Below are 19,432 nucleotides of genomic sequence, written 5' to 3'. Positions count from 1 at the left end.
GTGGAGTGTGAATGTTGTCGGTGGGTGCGCCCCTGGTCGTGGGTGGTGATCACTTTGACGGTGGCCCAAAGTCGCGAGGTGGTCGTCAAAATGATTGTCGGATTGAAACTTGTCCTGGGCAGCCGTCATATCATGACGCAGGGGGTGCCGCAGCTGGCGTGCACTGATGCGAGAGATGCAATGTTAGAATGTGGGTGCATGAGGAAGCGACGACGACGTTGGCACGCTGCGCCCAGGACTCACCATGCAGGGTTAAGGTTGTGTTGGTGATGTGTACTACGTGCCGTTGTTGGTTGTTGGCTTGGGTACAGACAGGCAGACAGTCGGTTGGTTGAACAAAGGCCAAGGACGCAACCACAAGAGATCCCGTCGTAATCTATTAGTCGCCAGTTGGGACGCTTACAATAGGGGGGATTAGAGTTTCAAGGTGAGGGAAGGTGGGGGGGATGGTAAAGTTGGGAGTGGGGTGGGTGCACTCGCTCTCCCCCTTGCGTGAGCGACCTCTGCGATGCGTAGATTGATGTATCGTCTTTGGATAGTCGTTGCGAGTAGTGCAAAAGGTTGACAGAGTTGAAGAGATGGATGGGGTATGTTGTAGAATTGACAAGGGGTAATCAACAAAAGGTGTAATAGTGAGGGTGGTGGTGATGTGCGCCCCTGCCGCTACCGCCGTCTGTCTTCCCTGCGTACGGCCTTGTTTCGATGACGGCTGTGGTGCACAAGGTTTGTAGGTGTGAGGACGACTTGTATGGGTTGAAGCCGCTGTTCGGTTTGTGCGTCGCCCAAGCTTGACGTTCGTTCGGTCCGTCTTTCGGTCGGTCTGTGGGCGGGTTGGGGGGGTGGGGGGGTTGGCCGGGGTGGTAAGCCTGGGTGCTGGGTGGGTGGGTGAGTTGGGTGGATGGTGGGCGTGAGTGCTGCGTCAGTGTGTGTGTGTGCACGTCAGGCGTGAGTCGGCGTGTGTGTGGGTGGGTGGGTGTGTCGGAACCCGACTCCCAAGTCGACCAGGTCGTCCCTGGACTGTACGTCAGGGACTCTCGTGATTTGCGCCCCTGGTCCTTGCCCCTGTCTCCCTCGTCTCTGGGCCTCCCCTCTGTCCTGACGCTCCTCAAAGTCGTCCTTCCTCGTCTTCCTCGCCGCCGCCGGCATCTTGCACCACCAACGCCGCCCTCACTCCCACCCCCAACCGACTGGACAGATGTCGAGCAAGCCTCTGGGCCCCCCAAAGTAAGCACAAGAGCTCATGGCCCGTCAGCCGTCTGCCGCGTCCACTGGCACCCCACTCAGGCCGGAAGCCTTCCTCGCCCAATGTCCACTCACCCACAAACCCGCCAGACTCGAGCACCAGGCTCAAGGACGCCGCTGCACCATCGCCGTCGCCGGCTTCCTCTGCCACAGAAGCACGAGCACGGTCGACGCCGCCGCCAAGTGTGGGCAGTCAGATCTGATGCCTATTCCCCCCTGCCCGGCGGCGGGTCGCGACCGACCAAAACCCGGGGCGTACCATGCCTTCGATCAATCATTACCCGTCACTACGTTGGATTCCCCCATTAGAAGGTCATTAGCCACCGACGGACACGCACCAGCGCGACCACCGAGGCCGCCGCTCGTTTGGCTAATGCTGCAAGTGTGCATGTGGGCGCGACTGCCCGCCCCGCCCCCGTCGGTCGGTTCGGCAGCGAGCGGCCACACGACATGCCGGGCGCAAGGGGTAAATGCATGTGCAAGTGGGCGTCGTCGTTGCCACGCACGACGGTACGTAGCCACGCTGCGTTCCCCGTTCCCCACCCATGCCCCCTTGCTTGTGGTCCCAATGGAACGGTACGGTGACTCATCAGTGTAGCCCCGCTCGTTGCTGCCAGCCAGGCGAGCCAGCCAGTCGCCGCTCTCCTCGTCGTCTGTGACCGAGACGGAGGGTCGTGGTTTGGAATGTTCAGGGCTGTTGAACAGACTGGCGTCAAGCGCAATCGTGATTCCCTGAATGGACCCTGAACAGCCCGTTGTTTGAAAAAGTATGTGCGTCCCTGAGCGCCCTGGCCGTCCCTGAAAACGACCAACAGGTAGTGGCCCGGGCCGCGACGCCGAGGCCAGCAGCCTGCTACCAAACGCCACGGACGCCGCGCGCGCGCCAAACCAAGTGGGCCGCGGTCGTGTGTTTTTTTCTCTCTTTCTCTCTCGCGCCGAATGCCCCAATTACCCTGACAACACCGACGGATGCCGAAGGACGAGACGACCATACACTTCACGCTCACTGGTTCACTGGCTCGTCCTCTGCGTCGACGTAGGTGCGTCGGTCGGTCCGTCTCGTCGGTCGGGCGGGCACGCCCGCGGGCGGATCGTCGTACGCCGCCGCCGCCACCTCCGCCGCCCCGAGGCAGCGGCCCCCCGTCGGGCCCCTGAAGTCTTTGCGTAGGGCGACGACATCCATCGATGCGACAATGACGACCGCTGCGTTGTTCCTCTGCGCGCGCTGCCTACGGCCGGCCCTGATGCACGCCGACGACCTGAACACGCACTCACGCACGCACGCACGTCAGACTGCATGGCGGCCGTACATCCGACACTGGCATGCCCCGCACTGAAACACGCGCGTAATTGGAACAGCCGTAATAGCTTGCCCGTGCCGACAACCTTTTTTTTTTTCTCGACTTCCTTGCTTCCCTTGGAGCCTCGCTTGTGGCCGTGGGTCCGCAGCGGGCTGTCTTTAGCAGCGCACAACGGCCAACACTGCCAGGCTCCGGAGCTTTTCGTACCTTCTAGACCTGTCCGGACCTTGGACCTCGAAACACATCATCATTGTTTGGAGATGTTTGGAGACTGCTTTGTGTTTTGCTTGCTTGGGTTTGGCACGGCCGTCTGCTCGTGTGTGTGTGTGGCTCCAGCTTGCATCCATCACCAGTAATGACGCAGACGGCATCCCAAGCACGAGGATCACTCGGTACCGTCACCGTACCGTCTCGGATACAAGTGCAATGCTTCTTCGGGACAGGAGCGAGCATTTAGCCCAGCACTGGTTCCAAGCTGGCCGATCTAGCAGGCAGCCCAAGGTCACGGAGACGCGCGCGCAGCAGCGTGTTGGGTCGGTTTGGGCGGGCTGGCTTGGCTAGACATACCCATGAACTCGTGTGCGAGATCCTCTTTGTCTCGTCGTCCCATCCATCGGTAACGATGCGCTCGATCACATTACCTCACATGACGCCTGCTACTGCCACCATGCCAGGCTTTCCTGTTGTCGCACCGCACCGCGCAGCTCTGGGCTCTGCACTGCACTTCCGTTTCAGGCGTTTTCAATCAACGACATTGAATACAGACCCTTGCAGCATGATAAATCCGCGTTCCCGCCTGCAGTTTCCAAACATTGGGCCATGGCTGCCATTGCGGCCATGGCTCGAGGCCGAGATGCATACGACACGGCACATTGCCTACCAGGGGTCGGCGAGGGTCGTGGATGGAATTTCCCTTAGGGCAAGCCGGCTCGGTTCAGGACGGCCCGAACGGTGACAGTCTCTGGGCGGGGGTCACGAGCCAAGCTGCCTCCGACCATGGCAGGGGAGCCATGCCGTAACCCACCCCCCAGGTCCAACCTTGAACTTTGGCTACACGGCCCAGTCGCAGTCTCCCACGTGACGAGGAGACCAAGCGCCGCTTCTGAGCAGCAGTCGGCCCATGCTCGTACGGCAACAGCGGTGGATGACTGGGACATTAGTCGGCTTGTACTCAACGCCGGTCACCTCGAACCAGGCCGACTCCGTGGCCGGTCGACACTGCAGATTGGCAGCACTCCCACAGACCGGGGGTAACGCCATGTACCCAATTTGTACGTCAGCGCTCAACACACGGCCAACAGTCGCCGTCTCTTGCCCCAATGGGCGATGGGTTCCCGCGGAGGACTGGGTGTGGGGGAATGCGCGCCGAACAGCGCCGACGACAGCTCCACCTCTCGCCTCCACCTCTCGACGAGTTGGCTTGACACGACGTCTCGTCTCCGTCGGTGGGGATGGGATGCCGTGAGCCGGTGCGTACCCGTGCTTGTGCTACGACCGACATGCCGTGTCACGGAGGTGACACGGTTCAGTGGGTCGACTAGCTAGCGGGAATGCGAGCAAGCAGCTGGTGCTGACGTATTTTGCGTCACCGAGCCTAGATCCTGTAATTACGCCAGCCGCCAGCCGCTCCCGGAACGTCTTAGTGCATGGCGCTTGGTTGCTCGCTCGGCGGTCGTTCGGCGATGGTGGGCGCGGACGTTACGGCTATGGGCGGCAAGTAGAGTTGTGCAGCTCCAACAACCTAGCACGATTAGCGATAAGCGACGCGCCAAACGGATCTCACTAGCGTCTTGCGCGCCACCTTGGGGACCGTCTTGGGGACCTGTGAAGTGCATGTGTTGGAGCCGAGACAAATGTTGGGCGGGCGCGGCGGTGGTGAGTTCCGTCAGTACCGAACCCAAGCACGGTTCCTGGGATCCCATCCACGAGCGCCGAGCGCCGAGTTCGCAACCATCTCGCTCCGAGAGTCACTAGCCACCGCTTGCGCTGGTGCATACAGCCCTAGCCGCTGCTTGGCAAGCCAGCCATGCGGCGAGCGCCCCGGTCTCAGTCCTTGTGTGAAGCAGACATTGAAACCGTTGGGGGCCATGGTGTCACCGAAGTGTCGGAGATGAGCGAGGGCAGGTTGGTTCCACCGATATGTACTTGATCTCGGGTCGGCTTCCAGAAGTGCTCGCGAGCGCGAACACGCAAGGCGCGGTATGCACGTGGGCACGCGCAGGTCCGAGCGAGGCAGCGTGCTTGCGGACATGTCCGTGGCTCGTGTTTGCATCAGGATGGTCGTCGAGAACTGATGCAGACATCAAAGCATCACGAAAGCAGCCAGGCGAAGACCGCATCACGCCCGCACGACCCGCGATGACGTCTTGACGGGCTATTTCGAGATCCGTGATCCGTCTCGGAGCATGAGTGCGCGTCATGGCTGTAGGTGCTGCATGCGATTTCCGGCAGCCCCAACCTTTTGACGGTCGGCGACGTCGAGCGGCCTTCGGGCGGGGGTGGGCCAAACGCCGACGCCAGTGCCGCCGGCGCAAGCGGCGATGTCGAGCTTGGTCCGATGCAAGTAAGCGCCGAGTGACGAGTGACGATTCTAGGGCACGCCAGCGGGTCGACTTTGGGGCCTGTGACGGCACCGTCGTATTGTGGGTGCTCGATGCCGACATAGCCAATGTCGGGTCGGGAGTGGGCATCTGAAGTGCATGCCGGGGATTTTGATCTGCGCGGAGCGCTGGGCGAGTGAGGTGTGGCGGGCGTGGGCGGGCGGGTGGGTGGGAGCGAGCGCTGGGAGAGTGGATGGGCGAGCGCCGCGAGTGGATGGGCAGCGGCAGACGAGGGAGAAGGGCAGCTCGGTACAACAGCCTGGGGGTCCTGCCCCAATACCACCGGCACCCCGCCATGCCAAACGGTCTGGCGTCTCACGACTAGCATCCAGCGGCGTACCGAATCAACGCCACCTCGCCACACGCCACACCCACGCACTGGCGATTTTCTCGCAGCCACCACTCGCATGCATGCTGCTGCCCGCAAGCTGGGCGTCACTCCACTCACACAGCTACACCCGCCAGTGAATCCAGATTAGGTTTACGTTTTGTGGCGGGCGCGCCCATAAGTTAGGCGGGCGATACCGTTACCATTACGAGAGTGCAACCTTGCGGCGCGGGGCGGCCTTGTGTGCTGCGGTGGCGCTCTCAGCGAGGATGGACGTGCAGGCGCAGCGCAGCGCAGCGGATGGACGTGCATAGGCTTTGCAGAAGGCAGCGGCAGCGCAGCGGCAGGGGCAGGGGGGCGGGCGGACACGTGTATGGTTGGCCCGCCACCCCACCCGCTCCCCGCTGGTCCTGGCCGGCGTCGCTCCACCTACCTCCGCGCACATCCCGCCTCGCAGAGCGAGTGAGCGGGCGCCGAGACGTCAGCGTGCACAGGGGGGTGACAACCTCGGCGCCGACGCTCAGCGCCGCTTGGCAGGCAGGCGTGCCGCTCGGTCCTGACCTGGCTGGTCGCCACGACATCCAGGAACCCCCAGCACTATTGAGGCACGCTGCCTCGAGGCAAAGTTGGTGCCAGTGCCAGGTGGTGCCAGTGCCACGGTCAGTTCCTGGCCGTGCCGTGCAGCTGCCACCGTGGGCGGGTGTAGTGTAGCTAGCGAGTGAACAAGGCAGGCAGCAGCGTGCTGGGCGTTCCGTGGCACCTGGTTGGCCTGGCTGCAGCACGTCGGAGCGCAACCCGCAGGAACAGTCACACGCGCACGTACGCACGCACGGCCGGCCGGCCGTCGCTCGGCGCGCTCGCTGCGCTGGGCCGCGCCGCTCCACGTCTGCGAACTCCGTGACGCGCCGGCTGACGGCGTTCGCAAAGCCGCGCCTGCCGGATGTGCGGACCTCATACAGAAGGGGAAGGAACCGCCAACGACGAGGAACGGGCGAGGGGCACGCAGCAAATCAGACGCCGCGCTCCGGTCCGCGTGAGATGAGGAACGTCGATACACATTGCATCCGAGCTGCTGCTGCATCGATCGGCTGGCTGCATCTGCCACTCGACTCGCCGTTTACCGCGATCGCCACTGAAGAGCCGGCTTGAGTGCACGCCGCCGGTCGACGAGACGTGTCTCGATAGACACGCCGACGGCCTCGGGGCTCCCGATTGGGTAAACGGGTGAGCACGAGCGGAGGCTCCGACCCCATCCGACCGTGGCCCGGGCTGTCTCCAGCGCGACGGACCAAGGCGAGGCGAGAGCGCCTCGACAAAATCGCCCCGGGACAGCGCGCTCGATGCGCGCGCAAGCGGTGACGAGCGGCGCCGCGGGGGAAGGCGCCTCGCGCTCCCCGGCGCTGTTGCAGGCCCGGCGAGGAGCGCACAGCGACGGCGGCAGCAAGATCCCCAGCGCCGCCGCGGCACACGGCCACCTCCTCTCGGTGGACGGCGGCCCGACGTCCGACACAGGGCCGACGCCGACGCCGCGCCGATGAAACAGGGCACTGGTGGCGGCGCCGCAGCAGCCCCCGACGCCCCCGCAGCCGCCGATCGCGGGCGCCAGACGCCGGCGTGGCGCTGATCATCGGCTGCGGCGTCAGCCTCAGGGTTGGGGCGCCCTGCTGCGGTGCGTCCGCGGCGTACAGCAGCTCGGCAAACGTGTATCAGGTTGGCGAGCGCTCCTGGCTCGGCAAACTGCGACGACCCCCGGTGTCAGCTGGATGGGGTTTGCGAGTCTAATGGCGATCGACACTGCTCCGGGCTTTGCGGCCTGGCAGGCCAGGTGCCCCCTAGGCGGTGATCAGCAGGCGGCGTGGGCCGTCATGTGGGTGCGGTGCCGGCGGCCGCGAATAGACGACCCGCGTGGGGATGGCCAACTCCGACGGTGTCGATCTGGCCGGCCTCTGGGTCCAAGATTGCGGCCTGGAACCACCGCCACCCGGATGATCGGCAGCCAGGCGACCGCCAGCGCGTGGTCGCCCGACCGCGCTCGAGATGCCACCGCTATGGGTGTTGTCCTGAGTGGCAGCCACGAACGCGGCTTCGTTGCGACGGGACGAGGCACCCACACGGGGCGACAGTGCCTTGGCGCCTGGGCCAGTACTGCTTGCCCAGCTATGCAGTGAGTCCTGTGAAGTTGCGGTACTGACAACGCAGAGCGCCGTACTTCTTCGACGCGCCCCCAAGTCGTCAGGGAAGCGAGGACAGCCACACACTCGCGCCGACCGCCCAGTCGGAGTAGACAACGCCCAGCCCCCCGCACACCCGCCCCCCCTCACCACGAACCAAATCGCGCCGGGAATCACGCTCTTCGCTAGTATATCGGTTAGTGTAACCGCCTCTCATTGAGAGATCGTGCGCGGTAGAGCAGGGTTCGACTCCCTGGCGGAGAAGCGCGAGCGCGGCTTGCGTTTTTATGGGCGAGCTGGGTGGGGATGAGGGGGCGGACTGTGCGGTGGCGCGAGGGGCGGGGCAGAGGACATCCACCTGGGTTTTGCGGCGCCGACCTCGACAGGAGGGGCTCGTATCGGACCGGTATCCAGCGTGTGGGTTCTTGCGACGCCGGGGAGGTGGCTCGCCTCTCGCGACACCACGAAGCGCACCGACAATCCGAGGCAGCTCACACCAACCCGCCCACCTCTGTGCGGTCGCCGACAGAGACGATCACATGGTCCGGACTGTTGCGCTCGAACCATGGCCTATACGCGCCGTGGAGCACTTGCAGGACGATGCCAGGGCGTCGAGAGTGGCAGCGGCGCCGAGGGTGGCGTGTCAATCCCCATTGCCACAAGGCAGAGTCGGTCTTCCGCGGATCGGCGGACAGCACCCAAGATAAATCAGGCAGAAGGGCGACTCTGCTGCTGAGACGACTTCTGAGCGCGCTCTGGGGAGCCATTTCCTAGAGGGTGTGGCCATCAGAGGGTGGTGGGTCCAGGCATGACAGCCACTGGGTGCCACGCCTTTCTCTCAGAGCCTCACCGACATCGACGTCTGGCAGCCACGCTCGCCATAACACGGCTGCCACTAGCACGGCTGCCATCCCTCACTGGAAGAGGCTGTTCACATGCTGCCACTGTCGTGGTGGGCAAGGTGGGCACTCGCGCTGCCCACAAAAAAAAAGGATGCCACCCGTTGTGGCAGCCACCGGTGAGTTGCGTCTCGCGCTTCTCATACCCACGCCGTCGCCAAGGCGTGAAGCCCACTGGCAACCGCTAGCTGGAGCTTGTGCAGAGAACATGCGTAGAGCCTCGGAGACTCCGAGCTGACCTTGCCCCGCCCACAGTGCCACGTACAGCCCACATCCAACCCCGCCCACCCCAGGGCCGACCGACGTCACGCACCAAGGTTCTACCAACTCCGAACCTCTCGCCAACTCCGAGATCCCTCGTACCCTACCCGCTGTCTCGGGGCCGCGTGCGTGCCGCCGCGGCGTGGGAGCTGGATCGGGGACATCGCCGCAAGTCGCCGCCGGTGGGTTACGAGAAGCGGAGGTCACCGCTGCCTGGCAGGCCCCGTGCTATTGGTAGGTTCCGAGCGTGCTACCCTGCCCCCCTGTGTTCCGGGAAACGCTGTCTTCTCGACCAAAAGCCTGGACTCGTGGAGGGTGTTGATGTGTTGACCATCGGACATTGTTGACATCGGACACACGTCAGCTTCGTGGCGATTTCAGACGGTCACCCAACTCACCACTGACATTCCGGCGCGGACGGACAAGCTGACTTTCCGTGCTCACAACCTTGCATGCATGCAGGCGCAGCGTTGCTGCGTTTTCCCGAATTTTTGGGACAGTTTTGTATCCCCGGGAACCCAATGCAAAGTGGATTTATCGACGTGCTGGTTGTCTGTGCTGATCTTGTCTCCACAGGGATTTCCTGGATTGACGGCTCTCTTTTACCCCAGCAAGTCGACATACATGGTGGTGCTTCGAACAGTGGTCATTTAGGAAGCCCGTCATCTCGGAGCACTCACTGCTTCTGCTGAACACCAAGCTCGTACCCTTCGGGTCGCCTCTGACCCGCTGGCGCACGGCGGGCTCGAGTTTGTGCCTCGTCGGGCTACAAACCGTGCCGGCCTTCAACCCCCGCCAGGAGAGCGGGAGATTGGGCTGAAACTGTGGCAAGGTCGGCAGCACAGTTGGGGATTGCGGGGAGAAGGCATGAATCAGAGGGTAGCGAGAGAAGGTTTTCGTCGTCGGTGTCATGTTCTCTCGGATAGGAGTGGCAGGGTCACCTGGAGCTCGAACCGTGCCCAGCCATGGGTTGGGTAATCCAGTGGTTCAGCATGATCTGGCGTGAGGGGATCCCAGTGATCTCGACGTCCGTGGCCCCCGACGGCGCACTGCTCTCTGCAGCGGCTAAGGTGCTGGGGCGTGTTAGGACGATGTCGTCGGGGTGAGGGGGCACGAATGGCGCGGGCCACTCAGTGCGAACGAATCGTGCGGTCCCATCACTGCGACGAGTACATCGCCATGGAAGAGACGGGAATTTGGATATGATGGATTGCGCCTGCAGGGGTAGGTGAAGGTTATCAAGGCGAGGACATCGACAGTATGGTCGGACTTGCCTTGACTCCACCCCATCGAGAGTGGACCCAAAGGTTGTGTTGGTGTGCTGATTACCAGACGGGACTGACAGGCGTGCACGCAGCGCCGCATTCAGCCGTCAAGGCGGGCTTCGAGTTCTCTGCTCACTGACCGCGGAGTGAGCAGCGGGTATCGAGAGAGCAATTGGCGACGCGCCACCTCTTGGTTCAAGCCGCCAGTTGAAACGATCTGTTGAGCTGAGTTGACCTGGACTCGAAGATCACGAGGACGAAGGCGACGGACTGCGAGAATACGGGGTAAACACAGGGACACTGGCAGGAATCAAGACCGGCCAGTCGACCCAGAATACGAAGACGGGGAAGACGGGAAGACGAGGAAGACAGGCAAGGCAAGGAGGTCCAGCCAAGCATGAGCATGAAGGGCATGTACACAACGGGGGCGGTGGACCCACCACCGCGTCACAGATCAACAAAGGCCTGTTGCTCCCAGACGACCCACCCTCACTCGACGGCGCCAACACACGGGCATCAGGACAGCAGGCAGCCGGCGCACCACATACCTACTTGTGGTTCGTATGTGATTCCTGCCCTGCTGTCCAGAGGCGCTGTCCAGAGGCGAGGGCCGACTAGGATAGACCGACTTCCTTGCATCGCAGCTGCCTGCCAGATGCTGGCACAACCGGCACGCCGCAAGCATCACCACCCCGCTCGAGAGGAGCACCGACCAGGCTCGGGCTGAACCGCAACAAGGGGCACCATGGTGGCCATCCCCGCCAGCCGACGCGCCGAGCGACCCCAGGCACGGTCCGCGACGCAGCGTGTTGCGTGCCGTCGTTGTTCCAGATACGAAGGGCAAGGCGGCAGCTGGCCTGGAGGACATCAGTGGAGGATCCTGGCCGAGTCGCTGGACGACCGTGGTCAAGGTCGCACCACGCGACTTCGGCGAGGAGGGCCCGCACCTCGGCATTTGTCGTTCATGGCTTCTGGGACGGCGAACACGAAACAATAGGTATAGGGACGACGCGACTTGCAAGGCAGCCGTGGCGTCGGGCGAGGCGTGGTCGGGCGACGTGTGGTTGTGCGAGCAGGTCCGACGCCGTGCCGTTGTCGCCATCGGCCTCGCGGGTCTCGGAGAGCTCGTTCACTTCGCCACGGTGATAGCGAACCGGCCGGTCCGTCTCGTCATGGCTGTGTCGTGTCCGTCTTGTCACAGTTGCCTCGGCTGGCCAGTGAGGCAAGCGGATGCCTTCGGCTTCCACCAACGCCCCACCACGGCAGAGGAGCGCCGCGAAAAGGGTGTCGGAGGTAGAGTGCGGCACGCTGGAGTTCGGTACATCTCGTGCGAGGTTCAGTATCGGAGGGAATGTGTCACGGGGACAGCCCGGGCTGGTGTCGAGGATAGGCGACGCCTACGCTGTGCGCTTCCTCAAAGTCGGTGCTCTTGTCGCTGTGGCTCCTGTTGATAACAAGCAGCCACGAGGGCGCACGCCACCCATCAAGGACTGTAAATGGGATGTATAGCGCTTGACGCGCGCCCGCCCGTACGAGCTGCTCCCGGTCAGCTGCAGGCAATCGTTGAGGACAACGTGAAGTCGTCGCCGCGGCCCCCCCCCCCAGTGCGCCTCAGTACAGCCCGTGCGCAGATGATCTCCAAGTATGGCACGTCCTGATCGAAGAACACATTGTCCATGCTCGGCGAGCCCCTCGTCAGGTCGCGCCGCGCCTAACTCGACACCGAGAGCGACGCCGCGCCGGCGCAGTCGAGGACGAGCCCATGATCGGAGCGTGCCGCGCCGACGGCAACGCCTATGCATGCTCTGCGCCGTCAGCATGTTCCCGTCGCTCTTCCTCACCTAGACTATACATCTCTGCAGCTGTGCACAACGTGTTGAGGCAAGCAACAGAACCAACAGACAAGGGGCGGCACGAAGATTGCCCGCCTCGGTCGACGGAACCACCTCGAACCGCCTCCACCTCGTTCCTCCGAAGCCGACGCCTCCACCAACCACCACCGCCTGATAAATCCGTCCTCCCTCCTTCTTCCCTTCCGTCAACCAACTACACCGCAATGTCCAACAACGACGAACCACGCCGCGGCTACACGCTCGACGGGCGCCCCGTCGACGATGCGTCGCTCCCCGAGTCGTGGGGCCGCAGCCAGCCGCGCGTCGGGCGCGTCGGCGACTGGAACAACGAGGCGAGCCCGAACCCGAGCGGCCGCGTCGCCGGCCTCGGCGACCTCGTGCGTGTCTCTGACCCGACAGCCAGCTGACGAGCAGCGCCGCCCACCCCCGCCCCAGCGCCGCCAGGACGAGGGCGCCGAGCTGTACGCCGGCGGCGAGCGCAGGTGAGCCGCTGCTTCTGTCCGTGCTGACCTCAGCGGGCTGGCCGTGCAGAACCCCGACGGGCCGGCGCGCCCCGACGGCCCCGGCAGCACGGGGGGGCACGGGGGCAGCGCGCGCAGCATGGTCGACGACATCCTGCAGCAGGCGATGAGGTGGGTTGGTTGAGCGGGGCTTGGTGCCAGGCTGACGGCAGCAGCTCTGGCCCGTCGTCGCGCGCGAGCCCGGCGCCGCGCGACGCGTGGTCGAGCGTCGGGCACACGCTCGGCTCGGACGAGCAGGAGTCGACGGCGGTCGGCGAGGCGTCCCCGGACCCCGAGCAGGTCCAGCAGCGCACGCTCACGTTCTGGCGCGACGGCTTCAGCATCGAGGACGGAGAGCTGTACCGCTACGACGCGCCGGGCAACCAGGAGCTCCTGGCGGCGATCCACGCCGGCCGCGCGCCGGTCAGCCTGTTCAACGTGTCGTATGATCAGCCACTCGAGCTCGTGGTGCAGCAGCGCACGAATGAGGACTACAAGCAGGCGCCCAAGGTGTCCAAGCCGTTCAGCGGCGGCGGCAACAGGCTCGGCTCGCCCGTGCCGGCTGTTGCTGGTGCGTCGTCGTCGGCTGCCGCTGCGCCGGCTGCGGCCCCTGCCGCCGCCGCCGCCCCGGGCACCGCGCCCAGCATCACGCTCGACGCGTCCAAGCCCGCAACCAGTGTCCAGCTCCGCCTCGCCGACGGCAGCCGCCTCGTCGCGCGCGTCAACCTGGACCACACGGTCGGCGACCTGCGCGCGTTCGTCGCCGCCTCGCGCCCCGACCCCCGCCCGTTCATCCTGCAGACCACGTTCCCGTCGCGCGAGCTCGCCGATGCCGAGACGGTCGCCGAGGCCAAGCTCGCCAACGCCGTCGTCGTCCAGCGCTACACCTAGTGGCCCCCGCCCATCCCACACCACATGCCCTATAGTACCAGTACATTGATTACATGCGATTACAGCCGCGCCGCCCCGATCTACTGCGCGTACGCGCCGCCCTTGCCGTGGCCGAAGCGGTCGTTGAGCCCGCGCGCGTCGCGAATCTTCTGGCTGCGCTCCTGATCGGTGAGCAGGCGCCCAGTGACGCCCATGTGCTTCTCGCGGTCCCAGATAGGCTGGAAGTCGTCCTCGTCGGGGCCCGCTGCCTTCTTCTTCTGGTGCTGCTCGAGGAGCGATGCGCCGCGTGTCGACGTCTGCACGTCAGCCCGACCCCAACCCCAGCACTCACGTTGTGCTTCTCCACCCCCTTCCTAATCTCGCGGTCCCTCTCCCTCCGGCGCTTGCGCTCGACCTCGTCCTCGGCGTCGACGTCGGGCCGCGCGTCCTTTTTCCGCTTGATCCCCGCCACCTCGTCGGCCAGGCGCTGCGCCTTCTGCGCCGGCGTCTCGGTCCACACCGTCTGGTCCTCGGGCGTGATGGCCGCCTTGGACGTGCGGTTGAACGACGTCGGGCGCTTGGTCGGGTCGAGCGACGACAGGCTCCCGCTCGACGGGGGCACGAGCATCCACTCCTCGCGCTGCGTCACTTTCGGTCCCTCCTTCTTCTCCTGCTCGCGCTCCCATCGCAGCCGCTCGCGCTCGCGGAACTCGTCGGCGGCCGAGCGGACCGGCGCGGGGCCGATATCGTCGAGCCGCGGGCCGACATAGTCGTCGTCCGAGTCCGAGTCTGGCGCTGGCGGTGGTCGCGCTGGCCCGGGCGGGGGTCGCGATGGCCCCGGGAGTGATGGGCCGGGCAGGGAGGGGCCGGGCGGGCGCGCAGGGCCTATTGATGGGCCGATGTCGTCGTCGTCGCTGGACGGCGGGCGCTGCGGGCCGAGCTTGCGCTTTGCGGCGAGGTCTGGCGGGAGCGCTGGGCCAAAGTCGTCCTCGTCGTCGGACGGCGTGGCTGCGCGCTGGCCTGTGAGATGTGGTGGGAGCTGCGGGCCGATGGGCATGGCAGTGCTCGTGCTCTCGGGATGGATGTTGATGGTGGAGGAGTGTGGGGTGGTCAAATTCCAAGCCAGCCAAGGTCGCGGAGCCGAAATGGGACCCACCCACCCAAAATGACGCTGCGAGTTGCACAGCCTCGGCGCCGCCTGCCAGGTTAAAGCCCACCGCGACGCGCAAGCGCGACCAGTTCTTCTTCCCCCAACGGCTCTCACTGCACCATACACCCACCACCACTGCACAATGGTGTTCAACCCCCTCACAGCGTCGTCAGAGGGCACGTCGCCCTCCGCTTCGGGCGGGTACGGCCTGCTCGACGACGTGCCGCCATCCTATGACAGCATCTCGACGCCGTCGGCCTCTGCGCCCTCGGTCGCGGGTGGCAGTTCGAGCGGCGCCGCGGCGGCCGGCCCGTCCCGCGCGTGGCCAGAGGCCATGGACCCGCTCTTCGCGGGCCCGCCCAACGGCGAGCCCATGATCCCGCGCACGCGCGCCGGCGAGCTGCCCACCATCGAGACGCACATCACTGGCACCGCCACCAAGCGCATCGAGAGCTGGGACAAGCAGCTCAACGACCCCGCCGTCCTGTACGACTTTATCCGCGCCCAGGCGCTCCAGCACCCCAAGGTCGTGATCCGCTGCAAGGGTGAGTGCGTGGGTGGGGGAAAGGTAAAATGCTGACGGCGGCAGGAACCCACCAGGAGACGGCATCGCACTCGGGCATGGTCCTGTCCAACGGCTCGCCGCAGCATGTGCACGCTGGGACAAAGTACACGGTCGTCGACTTTGACTTTACGATCGACCTGACGCCGAATCTCGAGCACAAGGACAACTACGCCAACGTCCACCTCCAGGCGAAGCGCGCCCATGTGCCCGCTTACCGCGGCGGCTTCCAGCGCACGTACGGCACTGCGGTCGCCCCCAACGCCTTCGCCGGCAACGTGAGCCGAGGAAAGGCTGCGTCATGGAGCGAGAACAAGCGCTGGGATGCGTGGTCCAAGTTCATTGTGGAGCGCGGACGCGCCCCCTGGTCCGACATGGACGCGGATGAGGAGTTCCGCACGACGTACAACAGAGTGCCGTCGGCGTCGATCGCGCTCGGCCACGACGAGGAGGCTCTCCTCGGCGGGCAGGCGCACGCAGACGACGAGACTCCCCTCCGCCAGTGGTGTGAGGCGTACTGCGCCGACCCGGGAATCCTGAAGAGCTTCACGCTCTCCAAGTCCATCTGGGGCTGGGACCTCGCCAATGTCAAACTGGCCATCGAGAGGGCCATCCTCTCGACCGGCTACGACAGCATGCTTGAGGGCTACAACATCCACATCGACTACCAGTTCGACGAGTACTACCAGGTCACGGTGCGCCCCGACAACTGGCTTGTCCGCATCATCAACAACCAGTTCTGGTTCATCATCCTCTGTGTCACCCTCATCTACCCGATCATCTGGGTCTGGCAGCGCCTCTCGCCCTACGGCGGCGGCCCGTACGAGGTTGCCGTGGCGAGCTACGGCATGAAGGTCTACCCTCCGCTCCCATCGACGTTCCCCGCTGAGAGCATCGACCACGCCCGTGACCGCCTCCCGGCCATGTTCAAGCTTCACCCCGAGGTCCCGCGCGCGCCCTTCCTCCACCGCGGACCCAGGGGCATCCACTACCTCCTCGGCAGGCGCGAGGGCGAGTGGTTCCGGGAGTGGGAGGAGCGTATCCGCATGGCCGTGCGCATGAAGTACACGGGCGAGCTGGTCAGCACGCGAGTGGATGAGAACGACGACCCCCCTGAGCTTGACGGCTACTAGGAGACGGAGCCCTGGAGTGCTGTGCTTGGATGATTAGACACCATACCCATAGATGGCAGAGCCATCGTTTCAAAAGCGACTGTAGTTTATCGTTCCGGTTGTGTATGGGGATATGAATGTTGTGGTACTGCGTCGAGGGGCCGGCCAAAGAGCTTGGAGAGGAGCGGCCAGTGGGGCACTGTCAGCGTCGTTGGGGGCTGCCGTTATCCCCTTTCTTTTACATCTCTGGCCCTGCCAGTCACGTCCCCATGAGGCTGCGTCCCACGGGTCGACCGAGCATGCTACCTCACATCAACACACCTCCTGCGACCGCCTCGAAGCCGACGCCGTTGTCCGGCGGGAGCAAAATCATGTCAACAACTGCGGGGACCCCAGTCGCCAAATGTTTGAAACCTCGACTAAGCTGCAGACGATCCATCTCGTCACTCATCCATCTCCACTCCCAACCTCAACTCCAGCACGTCTGCTCCAGCGGGGATGAGGGATGGCGAGGCGGCGGCGTCTCCAATAGCGGGGGCACGCCCAACTCCCCAAAGCTTGCTAGACAGTGGGTTTTCCTCTCTCCAACGCTGACGCGCGCAGACAACGCCGAGGCAGGGCCATCACGCCCGCGACGATCTCGCCAGCGGAGCGAGCAAGAGCCGCACGGCTTCGACTGGTACTATGCCGACATTTCGGCCCACATTTCCTCGTTGCGCACCGACGCGACCGGGCAGCACGGCAAGCTCGGCGTGTCCATCTACCCGCCTGGCCTGACGACGTGGACGCGGAGAGAGAAGGGCGCGTTCTTCGCGTCCTTGGCCCGGCACTCGCGCCTGCGCCCCGACCTCATCGCGGAGGAGGTGCGGAAAACCCAGGCCGAGGTCCAGATCTACCTCGACTGCCTGGCGTACGCTGTGCGCACGCGGCGCCGGCGGCGCGGCACGAACGACGACGCGCGCGAGTGGCGCGACCGTGTATTTGCGTCGGGCGCGCTCGAGGTCGACAGCGAGTGGGCCGCGCTCGAGGACGAGCTCGGCGAGGCGGTGGAGCAGGCTGTCCTGCGTGCCACTGCGCCTGCTGTGCCCCGGAGCGATTTGGCCATGTGGGGGGAGGAGATCGGCCCGGGGAAGCTGTACGACATCGACCGGGCGCTGAACGACGCCGAGCTAGCCCTGCTCCGTGAGGCGAGGGAGAACGAGAGCGAGCAACACGAACCCGACCCGATCGAACAGGACAATATCGAAATTGAACAGCTGCAGGCCATTCCGAAGCGAGATCGAAACGCAGTGGAGAAGAAGCGGCTGCGGAATCTCGTCGCACGGCGATCCGGGCGACAAGCGTACCGCCGCAAACGGCTGCTCGAGCAGGGCTGGACGGCGGAGAAGATCGAGCAGGCCGGCGGGCCGGACGAAGCGTTCGTGCTCACGACCGACAAGGAGAAGGCGCTCAAGAACGTTCTGTCCAAGCGGGGCGTCTGGGAGGCGAAGAAGGAGGTGGAGGCGGCGGATGTGGTCGACGACGACTTGGCGCGGATCAAGCAGCTCGGCGTGCACACGCACATGTCGACGCAGGGCTGGGACATTTTCGACTGCTCGCGTATCGCCGAGCTCATGGAGCTGGTGCGCGAGCGCACCGCCGCATCGACTGACACGGTCTCGTTCGAGCTCATCGCCCAGCTCTACGCCGAGCTACTCGTGTACCTCAAGCCGCTGGTCTACGAGACGATTTTGCTGGCCGAGCAGCAGGCGCTCCTGACGGGGTCGGAGGAGATCGAGGTGGAGCACGTCCACGAGGCTAGGGCGCTGCGCGGCGAGCGCAGGCCGTACGCCGTCCTCTCGGACATCGTCAGCGGGTGGGTTGCGGCGGGCGACGCGGCGCAGGCAAATGGGGTGGACGACGACAGCGCCTCTGTGCCGGGATCCCCAGCGCCGAGAGACGCGGTGGACGAAGCACCAAGCGAAGCGCCTGGGTCCCCCGCACCGAGTGGCGCATCTCGTTCTGGCTCTAGAGCCAGCACACCAGCGTCGCCGTCACGACCGCCGTCAAGAGCAGCCACGCCAGCTACGCCTTCTGCACGGAGCGACCCCGCCTCTCCCCGCGAACGACACGACGACCTCCCGCCCTGGTCGTCATTCTGGGGCCTTGAGCCACAAGCCGCTGACGATGCGCCTGACGCCGGGCCGGAGTCCTCTGAGACGGACGTTGAGGACGAGGAGATGGACGCTGCCCTCGACGAGGCAGACACCGAGCTCGACAAGATCCTCATGGCGGAGCTATGGGCGGCGGTGGAGAAGAACGACCCAGATACCGTCATCGACACTACACCGTGGCTCGAAGATGTGCCTGACGATGATCACAACGGAGACGAGGCTGGCGTCAACGGGATGAAGACCACCGTCCCGCGGAAGCGCCGACGCAGCGAAACGGATACCGAGGGGCTTGGGGATTTGCTCACGGCACAAGAAGGTATGTCTAACGGATGTCGAGCGGCACTGACACCCCAGCGTATAGGTCTCTTGCTATCGATGCCGAGACAGCGCGGAGGAAACGACGATTCCAACGCATCATGGCAGAGAATATGGCGAGGAAGCGGAAGCAGAAGGAGGCCCGAGGCTACAAGAGCAGCGCTCTTGTTCGGGACGGGGACGACTCGGACGAGATCCTCCTGCACACTAGCAGCGATGAGGAGGGCGATGTCGACTTTGAGCAACTCGACCCTAGTGACTCCGACAGAGAGGGTGATGTGGCGCCGCTCGCCGACGAGTGGGACTACTACGGCGGGGAAGGGGATGGCCAGGACGACAATGCGAGCGACGGCGCTGGAGCACAGGGCTACGCACCAACCCCGCGGGAGGTCAAGCATGCTCCTACGCCACGGGAGGAGAAGTACGCGTCCGACGGCAGCGACAGCGACGACGAGAGTCGCGACAGCTACGCCCACGCCGCTCCAACACCCCGAGAGGTCAAACCCGCCCTCACACCACGCGAAGAAAACAGCAGCGAGTCGGACAGTGGCGAGCGCACTCCTCCACCGGCGGAGACGCAACCCGAATCTGTGCATAGCCCAGGCGACCACGACATGGAGTCGATCCACGGCTCGGTATCCGACCCCGAGAGCATCGAGGAGCCCGGCACGTTTGCCGACGACATGGGCGGGGTAGATGATGACGACGAAGTTGAAAGTACCAACGACATGAGCGACTGAGCATAGCTCTGGTCCTCGTTGTGACGGATTGTATGCATGTACGTGTTGAACATGGCCAACACTGTACACTGATGGACTGTAGGCGCGTGGAGTGGCGTTGTGCGCCTAAG

At 64.7% G+C, this 19,432-nt stretch overlaps 4 protein-coding genes across 4 annotated transcripts; 3 read left to right on the top strand and 1 right to left on the bottom strand.

Moving 5' to 3' along the window:
• Positions 1-12,334: 12,334 nt before the first annotated feature.
• On the top strand, positions 12,335-13,311 carry SHP1_1 (protein phosphatase regulator; the record flags this gene model as incomplete). Its single annotated transcript, XM_069350503.1, has 3 exons — positions 12,335-12,402; positions 12,436-12,552; positions 12,597-13,311. The coding sequence occupies exons 2-3, from the start codon at positions 12,521-12,523 to the stop codon at positions 13,309-13,311; spliced, it is 747 nt and encodes a 248-aa protein (XP_069210889.1). The 5' UTR covers positions 12,335-12,402; positions 12,436-12,520.
• An 80-nt stretch (positions 13,312-13,391) lies between these two features.
• Q8F55_001887 (uncharacterized protein) lies at positions 13,392-14,347 on the bottom strand (the record flags this gene model as incomplete). Its single annotated transcript, XM_069350502.1, has 2 exons — positions 13,392-13,607; positions 13,643-14,347. 2 exons carry the CDS (start codon positions 14,345-14,347, stop codon positions 13,392-13,394), a joined length of 921 nt encoding a protein of 306 aa, XP_069210888.1.
• Positions 14,348-14,582: 235 nt separating this feature from the next.
• On the top strand, positions 14,583-16,135 carry Q8F55_001886 (uncharacterized protein; the record flags this gene model as incomplete). Its single annotated transcript, XM_069350501.1, has 2 exons — positions 14,583-14,985; positions 15,030-16,135. The coding sequence occupies 2 exons, from the start codon at positions 14,583-14,585 to the stop codon at positions 16,133-16,135; spliced, it is 1,509 nt and encodes a 502-aa protein (XP_069210887.1).
• A 350-nt stretch (positions 16,136-16,485) lies between these two features.
• Q8F55_001885 (uncharacterized protein) lies at positions 16,486-19,322 on the top strand (the record flags this gene model as incomplete). Its single annotated transcript, XM_069350500.1, has 3 exons — positions 16,486-16,519; positions 16,718-18,583; positions 18,622-19,322. The coding sequence occupies 3 exons, from the start codon at positions 16,486-16,488 to the stop codon at positions 19,320-19,322; spliced, it is 2,601 nt and encodes an 866-aa protein (XP_069210886.1).
• Positions 19,323-19,432: the final 110 nt, after the last annotated feature.

This window comes from Vanrija albida, assembly GCF_041260175.1.
Source record: "Vanrija albida strain AlHP1 chromosome Unknown contig_2, whole genome shotgun sequence".
Classification (NCBI taxonomy): domain Eukaryota; kingdom Fungi; phylum Basidiomycota; class Tremellomycetes; order Trichosporonales; family Trichosporonaceae; genus Vanrija; species Vanrija albida.
The sequence above is the reverse complement of the archived record's forward strand: the minus strand, read 5'-3'. Positions and strand labels throughout refer to the sequence as shown.